The sequence below is a fragment of the Chiloscyllium plagiosum genome, chromosome 30 (genome assembly GCF_004010195.1).
Source record: "Chiloscyllium plagiosum isolate BGI_BamShark_2017 chromosome 30, ASM401019v2, whole genome shotgun sequence".
In the NCBI taxonomy this organism is placed as follows: Eukaryota; Metazoa; Chordata; class Chondrichthyes; order Orectolobiformes; family Hemiscylliidae; genus Chiloscyllium; species Chiloscyllium plagiosum.
In genome coordinates this window covers 36,672,561-36,689,263 of record NC_057739.1, presented here as the reverse complement: position 1 = coordinate 36,689,263, position 16,703 = coordinate 36,672,561, and the positions used below count along the sequence as shown (strand labels likewise).

Below are 16,703 nucleotides of genomic sequence, written 5' to 3'. Positions count from 1 at the left end.
CATGCATGAGGACACTCCTCCATCTGCACCAAAGCACTCTGGAGTTTCTTTCAATTTGGTTAACAAGTTACCTTTCTATTTTTCAAATCAAAAGAGATAATCTCACACTTATCCACATTAAACTCCATCTGCTATATTTTGGCCCATTCATCTAACTATCCACATCCATTTATAACTTTCTTACTTCTTTACTACAATTTAGTTCCTCACCTATTTTAGTGTCATCTGCAAATTTGGCGACAGTGGATTCTGTCCCTGTGTCCCAGTCGTTAATATAGGTTGTACATATTTAGAGCCCAAAGACCAAACCCTGTGGCACCCCACTAGTTACATCTTGTCAACCAGAAAAAGATCCATTTATTCCAACTCTTTGCTTTCTGTTGGTTACCCAATCCCCTATCCAAATGAATAAATTTCCTTAAAGCTCATATCATCTTACCTTGTGTATTAACCTTTTGCACAGCACCTTATAAATGCCTTCTGAAAATCCAATTATATTGCATCTACAAGATTTCTATTATCTACTTTGGTTCTATTTTCAAAGGACTCTAGCAAATCAGTCAAACATAAATTACTTTCCTAAAACCATACTGTCTAATGGATTGCGTTTTGACTTTCCAAATTACCTCTTTGCAATTCGTTAATGGATTGTTAAACAAACTATTCTATCTACATTCCGCCTCCACCCTACATGAAGGGTGTTATATTAGCATATTTCCAATCCTCTGGAACCTTTCCCACATGCAGAACATTTAGAATACTATTAGCAATGAATACACTACCTTTTCCGCTTCTTTTAAGACCCTAAGATGTAAGCATTAGTCCCAGAGAACTTGTGTGTCTTCAGTTCCAATAGTTTGCTTAGTAGCTTTTCCTTAGTGATTGATTGTTCCATGTTCCTCCCTTTATATAATTTCTGTATTATCATTACTATTGGGATTGTACTAGTATTCTCCACCATGAAACAAGGGCAAAATATTGATTTAGTATCTCTGCCATTTGTGCTCCCCACTATTAACTCCTCAGTCTCCGTTGGACAAACATTTGCTTTGAACACTCCCTTCTCTATTATATCCTTACAGAAGCTTTTGCTATCCATTGTTCTTTGATGTACCCTTTGTTCTTTTTATTCCTTTTTTATGATTTTGTTGATATTCCAAATGGTATGCCTTAGTTTTTGCCTATATTATCTTTAACTTCGTAGTCTAGTCATGGATTTTTTTTGTTCTTCTTTTACAATCTCCCTTCTTCCCTGGAATATATTTTAGTTAGGAGGAACTGAATGTCTCCTTAAACATCTGCCACTGTTTATCAACTGTCTTCCTTTTAGTTTCCTTGCATAGTCCATTTGACCTGTCCTTTTGTAATTACCTTTGTTTGACTCCAGAGCACAGGTGTGTGACTCCATTTTTTCACCCAGTGTAATAACTCATTAAACCTGATTAGAAAGGAACATGCTTATTTGAACACCAAAATAGAACCACTATTTGTGGCATACATGAACTAGTCCCAGTCTGGGACAAACCGTTCTCCAGACCCCTGCTTTTTTTTCCCTAATCAACATGTTCAGAGATATTTTTACACACCTCTGCAGCAGGTGGGACTTGAACCAGACTTCTTGGTCCAGGGGTAAGGACATTACCACTGTGCCACAAGAGGGCCAGACACCTGCTTTGTAAAAGGCTGTGGTGATAAGTTCCAACTAAGCAGGTATTGCCTCTTACCAAGGGAACTCATACTCAAAGAGCTCCATGAAGTTAATTTGTGATTTCCAATGGGCATTGTAGGGCTTATCACATCCTCAAACTCTAGCATGCTACGATTACTCTTCCCTATATGATCCTTTGCTTTGTGATCATTAATCAATCTCACTCCATTACACAATAAAAAATCCAGACTAGCTTGATCCCTGGTTGGTTGCCCAATAGTTTGCTCCAAAAGGCAATCTTTAATAAATTCAATGACCTAACCCTTGAGTCTACCCTTGCAAATTGAGTCAATCCAGTCTGTATTGTATCTTTCAGATTCGTAGTGTTTCCTGCTTTATACTGTACCGACTGAGGAATTACTGTTTGGGGACCTATAGAATAATCCTGCCAGGGACTTCTTTCCCTTGGCTATTTCTTGTTTCTACTCGGATTGATTCTATGTCTTGATCAGCAGTGCCTATATCATTATCGCTACAGCACTGATCGTATCCTTGACTAACAAAGCTACTCCATCTTCTTTTCCTTCTGAAACACTGAGTACAGTGTGTATTTATTTCCCAAATGTGATCTCCCTGCAATCACATCTCCGTAATAGCAACTCTTACCCATTTGTCTTATTTGGGCTGTTGATGCATTAATTTTATTCCAAATGCTTCATGCATTCAGACACAAAGCCTTTAAGTTTGTTCTACACTACCAAATTTCTCTACACTTTTGATTCCTCAATGCAATATTTCATTCACACATTCAGTCCCTTTTAGCTTCTAATAACAATTCACCTCAATGCTAACCTGCACTCATACCAACCTTTTCTAATTTTTCATGAAACTGAGCCTTTCGTTCTAATATTTAAAGGCCTATCTACAGCTCTATGTTAGAACACAGGGTAAACCCTAAATTAAAACTAGCAATACAGAAAAGATTTATCCTGTGCAGTAATCTGTAAAAATCAAAGTGGCCAAGAACTATTTAAAATAAAAATTAACTTTATTTCTTAAAGTATAACAGAGAATAATTAACTAACCACTATTTACAATTTCTCCCTTTAACCTATCTTTTACCTTCTCTTCTATAATACTAGTCCAATAAAACTCCCAATTAAGATTTACAAAACCACACTTCTTATCTCAAAACTAGGCAGCTTTTGTGCTTCTATTTGGATCTTTGTGTCTTCTTTTTCTTCTTCTTAGGAAAGGTACTTTTAAGAGAGCTATTTTTTCAAGTAGTCTGTTTATATGCTGGGCTTGGCAGTTCTCCCCTCAACTGTTGAATTTTCCCTGGTCTTATCAGATTGTGTCATTGGCTTTTAAGATTGACAATATACTCAATTCAAACTGGATTGGAGTTTGATATTTTTCGGGCTATCATTTAAACTGGCCGAATTTGAAATTGTGTTTTTGTCTCATAGCAACTCAGCGAGTGCTGTTTATTCTGAATCAAATGTTACTTTGTAAATTCTCCAGCACTCCGTGTACTTGCCAAGTCTTTCATTCTCTTAAAAGTACACACATCTTCGTAACACCTAGTAATGCAACTTGCTGGAACTCTGGTCCCACTGTGATTAAAATGGAGCCTCTCTCTTTGAAATAGTTCCCTCCTTCCTCATCACTGGTGGCAATGTCCCATGAAATTGAACCCAGAGTGTTGCAGTATTGAATCTTTGTAGGCAAAGATCTGTCTAATTTTTTTCTCAGATACACAGAACTATTTGATACATTATTGATGAATCTGTATGGGTTTTCACTGTGAACTGAAAAAGATGTCACCCCAAACCTGATGGAAAAACTTAAGAACTAGCTACAGAGTGACCACTCAGCCTGCACTCTATTTAACAAGATTATGGCTGATCTACCTTGGGTTCAACTCCTTGTTCATGCCAGCTCATCAGAGACCTCAATTCCCATTATTTCAAAACTCTGTCTTTGTCCTCTTTAAATACTATAACGATCAAGTCTCCACAACTCTGTCGGGTAGAGAAATCCAATCATTCACTGCCTTCTGGCAGAAGAAAATCCTTTGTAAGTCAGTTTTAATGGCGTTTTCCCTCCTTTTGTAGCTATGTAACCTATTTTTGACATTTCCTCCACCAGTGAAAACATTATTTCAATGTGTACTCTGTCAAGCTCCCTTAGAACTTTGTATATTTTCTAAAATTTTATGAATAATGGCTTAACCTGTTCAGCTGTTTTGATATGAGTCTCTTCGCCCTAGACATCAGCATAATGAATCGCTTTTGAACTGTCTCCAATTCCAATATATCTGTTGTAAAAATGCAGGGGCCAAAACCTGGCCTCACCAACACCCTGTACAGTTGTAATAAGACTTCTGTAATTTAAAACTCCAATCTCCTAGTATTAAAGGCCAGAATTCTCTTTACCTTTTTGTTGCACCTGCTAATCTTTTGAGTTTCATGCATTAGAACATTCAATGCCTTCTACATGTACTATTTTGGAGTCTTTCTCAATTTAAGTCATCGTTTGTCTTTTGATTCTTCCTACCAAAGTGCACAGTTTCCTACATTAAACTCTGTAAATTTTTGCCCATTCACTCAAAGGTTTAAAATTTAATATTGCAGGAGTTCTGAATTAATAAGCCTACCCAATTTATTTTGCAGTCTTGGAAATTGTGACATCTTTCCGCAGGGTAAATTTTGGTCTGACTAAATGGGTATTGTTGCAGTAATAAAACATTTATACTTTAGTCGTTTTAGCTCTCTCACTTTGTGCAAAATATAACGACTGCTATTTTCTTTCTGTAAGAAATACAATATGATTGAAGAATTTTCATGGCAGGCTGGCAAATATGTCTTATTTTTGCTGTTGTTGATAGAGTTTTACTGAAAACGTTGGAGAGAAGGTAAAATAATGCATCTTTCTCTTTGTGTAATTTTAGGATACACAGTTGGTGATAGAAGCCTTCAAATCTGGATTTGAACAACCTGGTGATGTTGAATTTGAGGATTTCAGTCAGCCTATGAAGCGGACTGTTTCTGAAAGCAGTCTCTCCAATAGCAGATCTGACGGCAAACAAGAATCTAAAGGTGGCAAATCCAAGGGCAAACTCTGGCCTTTCATCAAGAAAAATAAGGTAAAAGCATTCAGCATCTGTGCCTATTAACCTTACAAACGATTTGCCTCATTTAATATTTATCATGGTTTTTGGTAACTAATGTAATATTCCATGACTTTGTAATGGGATTGGTGGCATCACATTAAATTCTTTTTGATTTTACTTGAATTTTAAAATTGTAGTTTTGTTTATTTGTGTTTGCATGGTTTGTTATATTTTGCTTTAAAAGTCATGTTTTGGTTTCTATGCTAGTGACTAACAAACTGATCATATTTTTCTACGTCATGTGCAGCAGTATTTTTTTTTCTTCTCACGCTGTTACTAAACACACATTGACACTACGTTTTTAAACATTGGACAGTCACTTTGTACTTTCCTCTGATTTTTCTCATAGGATTTAGCAGTTCATAGTAGGTATGCCGACTTAACATCAAAATTTGTTCTAATAATTGATCAGAATATTAGTAATTATCAAAGAGGTTCTGATTCATAAAAGCTTCTGTCAGAAGCCTATTCTTCTCAGGTATTGGGGTCATGAATATTTTATATGAATCATTAAAAAATATGATTTCAAAACAAAATTTATGAGCATGAGAAAAATCAGTATAATATGTAATCCTGGCACTTAGCAAATATTCTTAGATCTATTTGTTATGCAATATGAAAAAGTTAAGTGTGGAATATATTAAAATATAGACATAGACCATCTGATGGACGTAATAATCTATATTCTATACATTAATGAGCACCTCACCACATTGGCTTTGGCTTTGAATTTTCTTGCTTTGTTTGTGGTGGCTATGGTTTAATTACAATCCAACACTACTGTGTTAAGCCTGAGTCTCAGTGATCAAGAAATTTATGTCCCATAAGGTGAGATGATTCAGCACCTTAGCCTCATTTAGATTGTTATTTTTAACAGGACATATTGGTTAAAAGGACAGACTACCCTCCTGTAAATTGTGTATGGTCAGATGATATATAATTCGACAAGGTGGGCGAATATCCTTAACATGTGCCTCACTCAAATGAGTAATATCATTTGAACAGCCTCAAAGTACAATGCAGATAAAAAGGAAACTTAAGCAAAAAGGTAGGTACACGCAATACTGGTAAAGCGGTGAAAAATATTATGACCCAGCTGGGAAAGTGAGCTGATTCTGAAGCCTCATTACTCCTGGGTCACCACAAAAGTTAATGATCTGACCAAAACACTCAAATTCCCTGATTTGTCAGTGTTGGAACCAAGTTAACAGAAAATACTGACAAGGTGGTTCTTAATAAGAACTGCTACTCTTTAAAACCAGTAAAGATTATCAGCATCTGTTCAAAAAATATAACCCTGATCTAAAATCACTACATACAGATAACCAGAGGCAACAAAAAAACGTTTTTTGGGTGGAAGGAGAAAAATGCTGGGAACTACACTTAACCAATATCAGTCCACAGGGTTTGGTGAGATGATCCTTTTGTTATACCAGGACTTTGTTCTTCAAACTCATTTTTTCAGGTACCTTCTTCGGAGGCACATGGTGACTGGTACACTAACTGCAAAGTCTCTTTATTACCAGTGCAACAGCTTACAGCAACTGGTGAAAGAAAATAACTGGCTTTCTTCAGACTTGAGGTATTTTTACTGCAATGGGGAGACACTCAACATACCTTTCCAAAGGTCTCACTGTATCACTCAAACCTATGAGCTGTTCAGCTACCCAGGAATGAATCAGCTACTTGTTGCTAGCCAAATCTCACTGTACAATCCCTAATGCCAGGCTGTCTATAGACAGCTTCTTTCAGTGCTTAACAAAGCAGCAGTGTAAACACTCGTACAGTGAATCTTAGTGACTTGTTTCTAAATAACAATTCCTTTCTCAAACTTCAGTTTTAAAACAGTCCGTCTTCCATTTCAGTCCATATAAAAAATAAAATAATACGGTCTTTACAGGAGGGAGCAGTGATTGTAAAGGCCTCAAACAATGGGCATTTGGTGAAATATGAAAACAGGAGTTTGCTGCAGTGAGTACAGCAACTGCTTTTTACGAAGCTGAAATTTAAATTTACATTTTAACTGCAAACAACTGAAGCCAGCTGGTAGCTACCTTCCTATGAACTGGGTCATTGAACAGGCATCAATTAGTGTTTTCAGCAGATAGTATTTCATGCCAGAAAAACATACGGATGGAGATAGTTGCAAGCGAGTACAACTGGAATTCAGAGTACACTGTAGTGATGTGGAAATAATTTGACTTTAGGACAAATGACACTTGGAATTCTATGAAGAACAGTGTTAAGTAAATTATCTGAAAGATACATAGACTTGAGAAAAAGATCTGGAAAGAAAAGAATGCTAAGTACAGTTACAGAAAGACAGCTAAGCATAGACATTGGAAATGAAGTTTAACAGCCTTTCCCTGTTAACGTTTCAAGGAAAAATTGAGGTAAAATAGAATAAGGTAAACAGGCACTTGGATAACATTGAGATGTGAACTGAGGAAGTCTTAAATAAAGCCAAGGAATAAACAATCAATGCCAACCACTCCACCAAGGTGTAATATGAAATGAATGAATGAATAATATAAACTTAAACATAAAAAAACTAAATGAACTCAACATAGCTTTATATGAAGGGGTAATGATGTACTATTTCTGCAGGACCTGGGAGCTTCAAGCATTAAATCTTGGCCAAATTAGGCAAATAAGTCTGTCAGATTTGCCACAAAGTTTTATCACTCGAGCTCCAAGTCTTAGAACTCCAGAGAAAAATTATGCCAGTACTTGAAGAATGGAGAGCGGTATCTGGATGAAGTATTTGGGGGTAGTCACGGGAATGAACTGTAATGGAGCTGGCAACGGAGAAGAAAATGAGTGAATAGCCAAGAGGTTTTATGTTTGATTTTGTTACCATTAAGTGCTTAAAGAGTTTTTTTATTTTTATTTAGTTTCTTTAGCTTCTCATTTGTAACATTGAGCCAGAAGTCATTGAATTTTAATTTTCTACATTCTGGAGTCCTTTTGGAAACCACTCACTTTAGCCAGAGAAATCTGTTCCTCTGAGAGTTTAATTCATGGTATAAGTATGTAGCAACTATTCTTTCTACTCTGAATTTCTCCAGAAGTTGCATTAGTGCTTATTTAAGATCAAATTGGAATTCATAACCAGAATCCTGAATAATATTTCCAGAAGACATTTGCCTGGATAGGATTCAGAAAGTCATTTGCTGTTAGGTCATCCAGAATCAAATTATAAGAATCTTCAGACATATTTATTTTTCCTCCAGGCTAGGTTATGTGGGTGGATTGCAATCATAACTGTAAGGGATTTTTTTCTGTTGCTCCCACTCAGACATTTATTCTATGCATTTTATTTTACAACTGACCAGAAAGTTTTTTTTTGTGTGTGAGAGAGAATAGAAATCTCTACATATACCTCTCATAGCTGGTCCTTCTATTCAAATAGTTAAATTTCAGAACAAACCGCATGCTCTGTGAGCACATGGATTACGAGTATGTTGACTTTACTCATGACATGTCAAAAGATAAGTTACACCATAGCCTTCTGTTTTGAAACATAATAAGTCTTGGCATATCTACTGAAGTATAATTTACAGAAGTTGAACTGTGCATGTTTTCAAAACTGTAACTTTTGCATGAGCTTTCTATCAAAACATTCTTCTCTTATTTCACCTCATTTTTGTATTGTTTATTTTGAATATTTTCATTAACGTTTTTCATCTTATTGTATCAGTGTGTTTTTATTTGCAATATCATGGCTTAAATATTTTTGTTCATGGGCTTTTGTGGTTCTTATTTCTGTTTGCTTTTTTTCTCCTTTTGTTTTACCCTTTTTACTTATCCATTTCTTACTCGTAGCTTATGTCCCTTTTAACATCTCCTCATCAGCCTCCTCCTCCTCCCCCTTCCTGTTCCTCACCTTCTGCTGTTCCAAATGGCCCTCAATCTCCCAAGCAGCAAAAAGAGCCCCTCTCTCACCGCCTGAATGAATTTATGACCTCCAAACCTAAAATCCACTGTTTCAGAAGCCTAAAGCGGGGGGTAAGTTTGCTTTCGATCTCTTTGTAATTCTCTAAACTTTTGCACGTCTCTATGTGTGTGTGTGCGTGTATGTTGTATCCTGGGTGAAATTTAGAACAATTTGCAGCAAGTAAATTATATCCATTTCTCTTTTGTGTATTACATTACTTTTAAATGTATGGAAATGCAGCTTAGGTTTTGCAATGCTTTCTGAAGAATTCCTAAAAGACTTCTGCTAATTTGCTTAAAAAAAAATCACATTAAAATATTTTCAATAAGTAGAGGGTATACATTTAAAATAATTACCAAAAAAGCCAGAGGTAAGATGAAACTTATTTTTACGCAGTGAATTATTATGATATGGAAGGCTTTGCCTGAAAGAATGAATAGTAACTTTCAGAAAAGGAATTGGATAACTACTTTCATGGGAGAAAATTTGCAGGATCCAGGAGATAAGAATAGAACTAAATAGTAACTATTTCAAAAAGGCAGCAGAGGCCCAAGGGACCAGATAGCAGACCTGTGATGTAATGTTTATGATTATGGTGTTGGATTTAGTTGATATGGTCTTTGAGATGATCTTTGAAACAGTCTGCTTAGAATATTAACTATTACCAGAAACTCCCCATCCTTTGTGCTGAAAGCTAGGTGAAGCATTGAAAGGTATTATTTCTGGCTCTAAAGTCATGAGCTAGGAGGGCAAAAGAGACAGGATTCCCACTCTTGGTTTTTTAAACTATTTTCTGCTGGAATATTGCTGTATTTAATAAGCATACTGCTTGGTTTGATTTCAATGTGGCTTGTCAAATAGATTGCTAACTTCCATTGTCTAAGTGAAAAATGATAAATTAGCCAAATAAGAGAGCTTATATCTCTTATGGAATATTCTAGCATTAGGCTGTACCTTTGAGAGAAGAATACTTTGGAGTTAGTAATTATTATTATGCACATTAGAAATATTTTAGTGGAAGGTATTTGATTCAATCCTATGGTAAATTGTTAGAAATGAGATCTTAAAAATAATTAATACAAAACCAATATGTAAATTACCTATGATCTCAATGCTGCATTTTTCCATTATCTATCTATAGAAAATTTTAAATCTGCTGTAGTCTGCTCTATTTAAAGGGTTGCCATTAACAACAAACATCAAACTGATAGTACACACTCTGTTTCGCCTATAGTATTGTTAAATTAAGTTGTATTCTCACTATCCTATCAGTTTTTTTGAGTATGGCTAAGACCTAATCGTGTTCCTTTAATAGCTACACCTGCAATTCACATTTCTTACAAATTATATATCTTTCTGCTGGTTAATTTTTGTAAATCCTACCAGATGTCACCAATTATATAATTTTGCACTAAACAGGTATCTTCCCAAACAGTGAAATTCTAAAAAGAATGAATGAATGAGAAATGTATTGAAAGCTTAAGTTGCATTTCATGTTGCTTCCACAAGGAAGTTTAGGACAAAACAAATGCAAATGTTTACTTAATGGTTTTGGTTTCAGCAAATTTAATTGCCTTTGTATTATGTGGAAAAAGCTTTCATTACATGGATAATGAACTATTTTAAAAATATAAGTTAACAAGACGTTCTAATAATAGCAAGGTCACAAGTTTGACACAGTGGTGAACTTAATTGCATTACTTGGCCTCTTTTGACAGGTTTAGCATCTTGCAATTTATACTTGCAGAACCTTTGCTTACCAGAATGCTGAACATTGGATGATCAAAGTGATTTTAAAAACAATATTTTATTCATATTCAGTACTTGAAAAACAAAGTTTGGATTTTTGTTAATTCCTTATTATGCAGCTTTCAAGTTACATTTTGACAATATCAGAAATTAATTGTTTAAAAATTGTCTGCTTAGTTTTATTTATCACCTAGTGTGAAAATTGCTGTTTCACTACCATTCTGAAAGTTCAATTCATTGTACTTTATACTGTCACTAAGACAAACAAAGAATCAGATTTGCAAACTTCATATTTTTCTATTACATCACGAACTTAAGTCTGGCAAAGTGATGTCTTCTAATTTATCTACATCACAATCAGCAGACTGATTCAGTATTCAATTTCAATATTATCACAAACTCTCTCAATGTCCATTTGTTACATAACACAGGAGCACAGCACAAATAAGGAGTGTGTAGCCAATAAAATGGAGGAGTTCATTGTAAGTAACTTGTGAAAAGAATTCATCCTCTTGTGACCCATTTGTACTGAGCAAATTTAGAACACATTCAAAGGTGGTTGGCTTGGATTTGAAATAAACACAAATGTACAGCATGTATGCTGAAATATAGCCAGTAACCCAATTATGATTGAATTTCACTATATGTGGAGAGGATTGAATTCATTTTTAAAAATCAACCATGTTCCTGTTCATAGAGATGCATTTAAAGCTCTGAAATCTCTTTCTAGCTAGTCATATTATTTGGTGGATCTGTTTAGCTAACAAGTCCTTTTTGAGTAGGAAAATACGTAAATAATTTACACCTCATAGCAAAAATCATTGGAAAAATAAAACAAAATTGGTGGGATCTCATATCTTTCACCACCTCAGAAAATATAGAGCTCCAAGAAGTAGCAGGTGTTGCTGAATGGTGCACTTCTTTCATTCATAATGTCAGTATATTTTCCAAGACCCCTTTAATTGTCATTTGTGTTTTTACAAGAACAATGGTATAAAAATTGTGCATGACTTTAACTGTACAAAACATCCTGGGTGTCTACCTTTTTAGAAATAAAGGGAATTTGAGAATTAATTGAGAATAGCTAAATTTAATTGACAGTTAATGGACACTGTTGACTAAAATGGTCACTTCTTTGACATTTGTGTCCTAAGCTACCTTTCAATCACTAGTGTTTTGAATGTACAAACTTTTATATGCCTGGTGTATCTGAATGGAAACAAATGTCTGGAATTTTCTTTGTATGAAAACTGAATAATATGTTCTTATTTATTTTTATTTTGTTTATTTTGCATTTTCTTTGATTTTACACATTCTATATAGCATTCCAAAATGGGTTCAAAACAGACATTTTCAGTACATTTGGTTAGTGCTTTTCATAATGTCCACTATATCTAGCCTGTAAAGAACATAAAAGTGAAAACTAAGAATTCAAGATACATTTCCTCAATCAAGGGTCTGCACAGTATTTTGAAAAGTACTGCAAAATTTCTTTATCAGAAAATCCACCAGTGTATTTCAAAATTGCAAATAATGATGGTGTACAGTTGCCATTACTTTCAGATAGTACACGACAGCAAAATTAAGGGTTAACCAAGATAAAGTAGTCCGCTATGCAGCAAAAATGCAGCAAAAAAGCTTAGTATAATTACAAAGTCTTCAGAGTCATGCAGAAATCAATAGGTCATTATACCTGAATTCCATCCTGAATACTCTGATGTGGATAGTGCAAATGATTGTAAGTGTAATATCATATTGGAAATTTGAATTGAACGAATTGATAGTTGTAGTTGATTAATCCCTATAAAAATAGTACAATTGAAATTGACAAGTCAAAAGTCCTTCTACAGATTCAAGTCTTCTGGCAAGAACCAAGTCAAAGAACAAACCGTATTAGTGAAATAAGAAATACCGAGGATAAATGTGCTCTTGTAAATTATCTTAAGACATTAGCAAAGTGGAGAATGCCAATCTAACTGCACTACTAGTTGGCCTATCAGCTAAAGGTGTTCTTGAACCTAAATCAATTTGCCGTACTAAATATGTTGTAATATCATCCAAAGATTTTAACCTTCTACTTGTATGTATGTATCTTCCAAACTCTTAAATTCTTGTACAAACAGTGAAATATGTATTTCTAAAGCAGGGAGTATAGGAATAATTGTCTCCTCTTCTTGTATTCCAGAATTGATCAGTTAATCAAATTTGCAATTGGACCAAGTAACATGGATTATATAGAAATTCTGCATGCCACTAGACATTATAGTAGAGTCTTAGTAACATCAGACCTGTGAAACATTTAGATTAGATTAGATTACTTAGTGTGGAAACAGGCCCTTCGGCCCAACAAGTCCACACTGACCCGCCGAAGCGTAACCCACCCAGACCCATTCTCCTAACACTACGGGCAATTTAGCATGGCCAATTCACCTAACCTGCACATTTTTGGATTGTGGGAGGAAACCGGAGCACCCTGAGGAAACCCACGCAGACACGGGAAGAATGTGCAAACTCCACACAGAGAGTCACCTGAGGCGGGAATTGAACCCGGGTCTCTGGCGCTGTGAGGCAGCAGTGCTAACCACTGTGCCACCATGCCGCCCACGGTGGTCAAATGGATCTGAACTTTATTCTGCATTTCTTGTACAGGAAACTATTTTGCCTATGTAATAAGCTTTGTGTATTGATAGCAATTCACAGAACTACAGAATTGTTACAGTGCAGAAGGAGCCCTTTAGCATTTCACTTATTGGCATTCTGCTGGTCTGTACCAGTAATCCTGCACATTATTCCTTTTCAAATAGCAGTCTAATTCCCTCTTGAATGGCTTGATTGAACTTGCCTCCCCCACACTCTCAGGACATGCATTCCAGACTTCAACCACTCACAGATTGAAAATGATTTTTCTTGTATTGTTTTTGCTTTTACCAGTTATTTCAAACCAGAGATTTCTTATTCTCAATCCTTTTATAAGTGGGAACAATTTCTCCCTATCCACTCAGTCCAGACTACTTACAATTTTGAATACCTCTATCAAATATTCTGTTCTCTTCTAAGAAAAAGTCATTTCACCAATCTATTGTCATAACTGGATTTCCTCATCCCTAAAATCATTCTTGTAGATACTTTCTGTACTCTCTCCAACGTTTGTGCTTCCTTCCCATTCATACTCTCAGCACCAGACATAATAAATCAGCTGAGGCTGAAATATTGTCTTGTGCAAGCTCAACATAGCCTCTTTGCTTTATAGACTGTGCCCCTAATAATAAAGCCAAAGATACTGTATACTTTATCAGTTGTCCTGTCACCTTTACTATTTTCAGGACATTGTACTACTTAGGGCCTCCTGCTCCTGCACTCCCTTTCGAGTTGTTGTATTTATTGTATATTGTGTCTCTATTTCATCCTATCTAAATGTATCACTTCACATTTCTCCGCATTAAATTTCATCTGCCACCTATCTGCCCCTTCCACAAATTTGTGTCCTTTTGACAATCTACACAAACCTCCTCACAGTGTATAATGCTTCCAAATTTTATGTCCATAAATATTGAAATTATACCTGTGACACTAATGTCTCAGCCATGAACAAGCAACGATCCCAACATTGACCCCTGGAGAACTCCACACAAACCTTTTATTAGCCCAAAAATTATTGTTAACCACAACTGTTTCCTGGAGCTCAATTAATTGATGTCAAAGGTTCTGAGTAGTTTTGGCTGATAAAACATCAAGAAGGTTTTTTTCAATAAGATGCTTATTCAACTAGGGAAATTGCTGCACAAATATTTGGTTTGAAATGTTTACAGATTCAAATTCTGCTGTACATCTTATACAAGCCATCAATGGATGAATAGCCTTCTATTACACTGGACTAAATGTAAAATACTAAATTATTATCTGTCCTGTAGTTTAATTGGAAGATTAAGATGTTTTTCATTTACATGTTTTCCTTTCACATTCAAAAGGAAAGGAGAATGAAAAATGAAACTCATCTTTTGATTCTGATTTCTCCAAAATTAGATAAATTTAGACTATAGAACATTCCCATGACATGAGCAGAAGCTGTAAAGACGCCATCCTTGATTGAGGAACTTCTGTATTTAAGGACTGCCCTGTACTTTTTTGAATGTAGCAGGTAAAAGCTAGTTTTGAATTGCTGGCTCTTAACATAGATGTGTTCTTTCCCACAAACGTGCACCTCAGACTCGATCTTTCTATTTTCACAAAGAGCTGATGAAGAGGACATTAGGGAAACCTACTTATGCCTATGAGGCGAGAGAGTTTGTTGTAAGTCTATGTATGGTGACTTGCCATACACCCACCCACAGTTACTAGCCCCACTTACACAAGGAATTAATCATATATTGATCTCTTTTCACATTATTAGAAATACATTTAATTACAAATTTACAAAATACATTCTGCATATTCAATGTTATGTTACAATGAAATGTAAAATGGCATAATTTAAAATCTGTTCAGTTACTAAAACTTCTATAGTGCACTGGTTATAATACAGAAAGCATCAGGAATTATACCACTAAATCAAATCAGAAACCTGACATGGAGAAAGGTGTTTAGCTCTATTGAGCACTACTATATCATAATTGGTCTAATTTTATTTGTTGAAAACAATTTTGGTGCAAGTTTAATTTTGTTTATTGTTAAAAAAGTTAATGGACTAAAATATTATATTCTGGATATGCTTTTGAGTTAAGGTAAAATGTTTACATTTTTCTAAGTAGATATTTCTCAGCAATTGAAACTGCTTGTGTAACGGAGTATTAATTTAAGTCATTGAAGTATTACTAAAATTTGAAAATCTAATTAGCTAACAATCTCATCTGTTGGTCAGTTTAAGGTATCATGCTAAAATTGCTTCATTTTGATATCATACATTGGAAGGTTATTAGTAGCCCTGTGCCCATAAGAGTTTATGTCTCTGATCTTTCCCAAATTTAGTTCTTGTTTTGTAGAGGCCAAGTGCTTTCACACAGAAAAACAAAACTTCAGAGGAATTGCTGTCTTGTCAGAAACTAATCTCAAAAATATTTTTTTTGAAATTCACTCACGGGAAATGGGCATTTCTGCCTTGGCCATCATTTATTGCCTATCCCTAATTGTCCAGAGGGCAGTTTAAGAGTCAACCGTATTGCTGTTGACCTGGATTCACATGTAGGCCAGACCAGGTGAGGATGATATATTTCCTTCCCTTAGACATTCGTGAACGATATAATTTTTCCAACAATCGACATGATTTAATAGTCGTCATTAGACCCTTAATTCCAGATTCTTCAAATTCTGAATTCACATTCCACCATCTGCCATGGTGGGATTTGAACCCAGGTGTCCAGAACATTAGCTGAGTTTCTGGATTAACAATCTAGCAATCTAACAGTCTAGATAATTGCCTCCCCTAATATACAAATATTAGGAATGACTACCTCCTCTGATCAGGTTAACATGTGGAAACACAACAAAGAAAAAGGAACAAACTAACTCAAAAATATGTTTCTTTATATGAGATTTGATTGTTGCCGAAACAGTGTCAACCATTAGAACTGTCCATCTTAAATCAGACTGTAGTAAACTCTTTTGAACATATTGTTGATGCATATCAGCTAGAGCAAAAGCAACAACTTGTATTTAAATAGTACTTTTTGAATGTAATAAAACATCCAATCTCTATGACACCAACAAAGTTTTACAATTCCATGAACTATCATGACAGATGACCAAAAGCTTAGTTGGAATAGATTTTATAGAACAATTTAAAGGAGAAAAGAGAGGTGGAAAGGTTAAGGGAGGAAAATCCAGAGTTTATGGTCTCAAAAATTTAAGGCTTTGCCATTAATTTTATAAAGCAATTAAAATCAGGAATGCTGAAAAGGCCAGAATTAAATTTAATTTCTTCTGGGTTACGAGGCCAAATAGGATTATAAATATAGGCAGCTATGGAGGGCTTTGAAAATGAGGATGTGAAATTTAATTTTGAGGCATTGCTTCATTGGCAGCTAGAGTAGGTTAAATGAGAGCTGACTAGGTCTTGAAAAGGTTAGGACCCAGTAGCAGGAATTTTGGATGATGGCAAGTTTAAAAAGGATACATGAAAATTGGGAGTCTGATTGGAGTGTATTGAAATATTCAAGTTAAGAAAATGCAAAGGCATGAATGAGGATTTCAGCAGATGA

At 35.2% G+C, this 16,703-nt stretch overlaps 1 protein-coding gene across 13 annotated transcripts in view; it reads left to right on the top strand.

Annotated features, from left to right (window-relative positions):
• LOC122564919 (formin-binding protein 1) overlaps window positions 1-16,703 on the top strand; it is a 206,934-nt gene that overhangs the window by 125,495 nt on the left and 64,736 nt on the right. For 4 of the 13 annotated variants that reach the window (XM_043720393.1, XM_043720390.1, XM_043720391.1 and 1 more), the window contains exons 9-11: window positions 4,602-4,796; window positions 8,649-8,831; window positions 14,716-14,799. In XM_043720393.1, the coding sequence (XP_043576328.1) occupies window positions 4,602-4,796; window positions 8,649-8,831; window positions 14,716-14,799 (462 nt within the window). The remainder of the gene's footprint in view (window positions 1-4,601; window positions 4,797-8,648; window positions 8,832-14,715; window positions 14,800-16,703) is intronic. The other 9 variants (XM_043720397.1, XM_043720395.1, XM_043720398.1 and 6 more) reach the window with 4 other exon arrangements.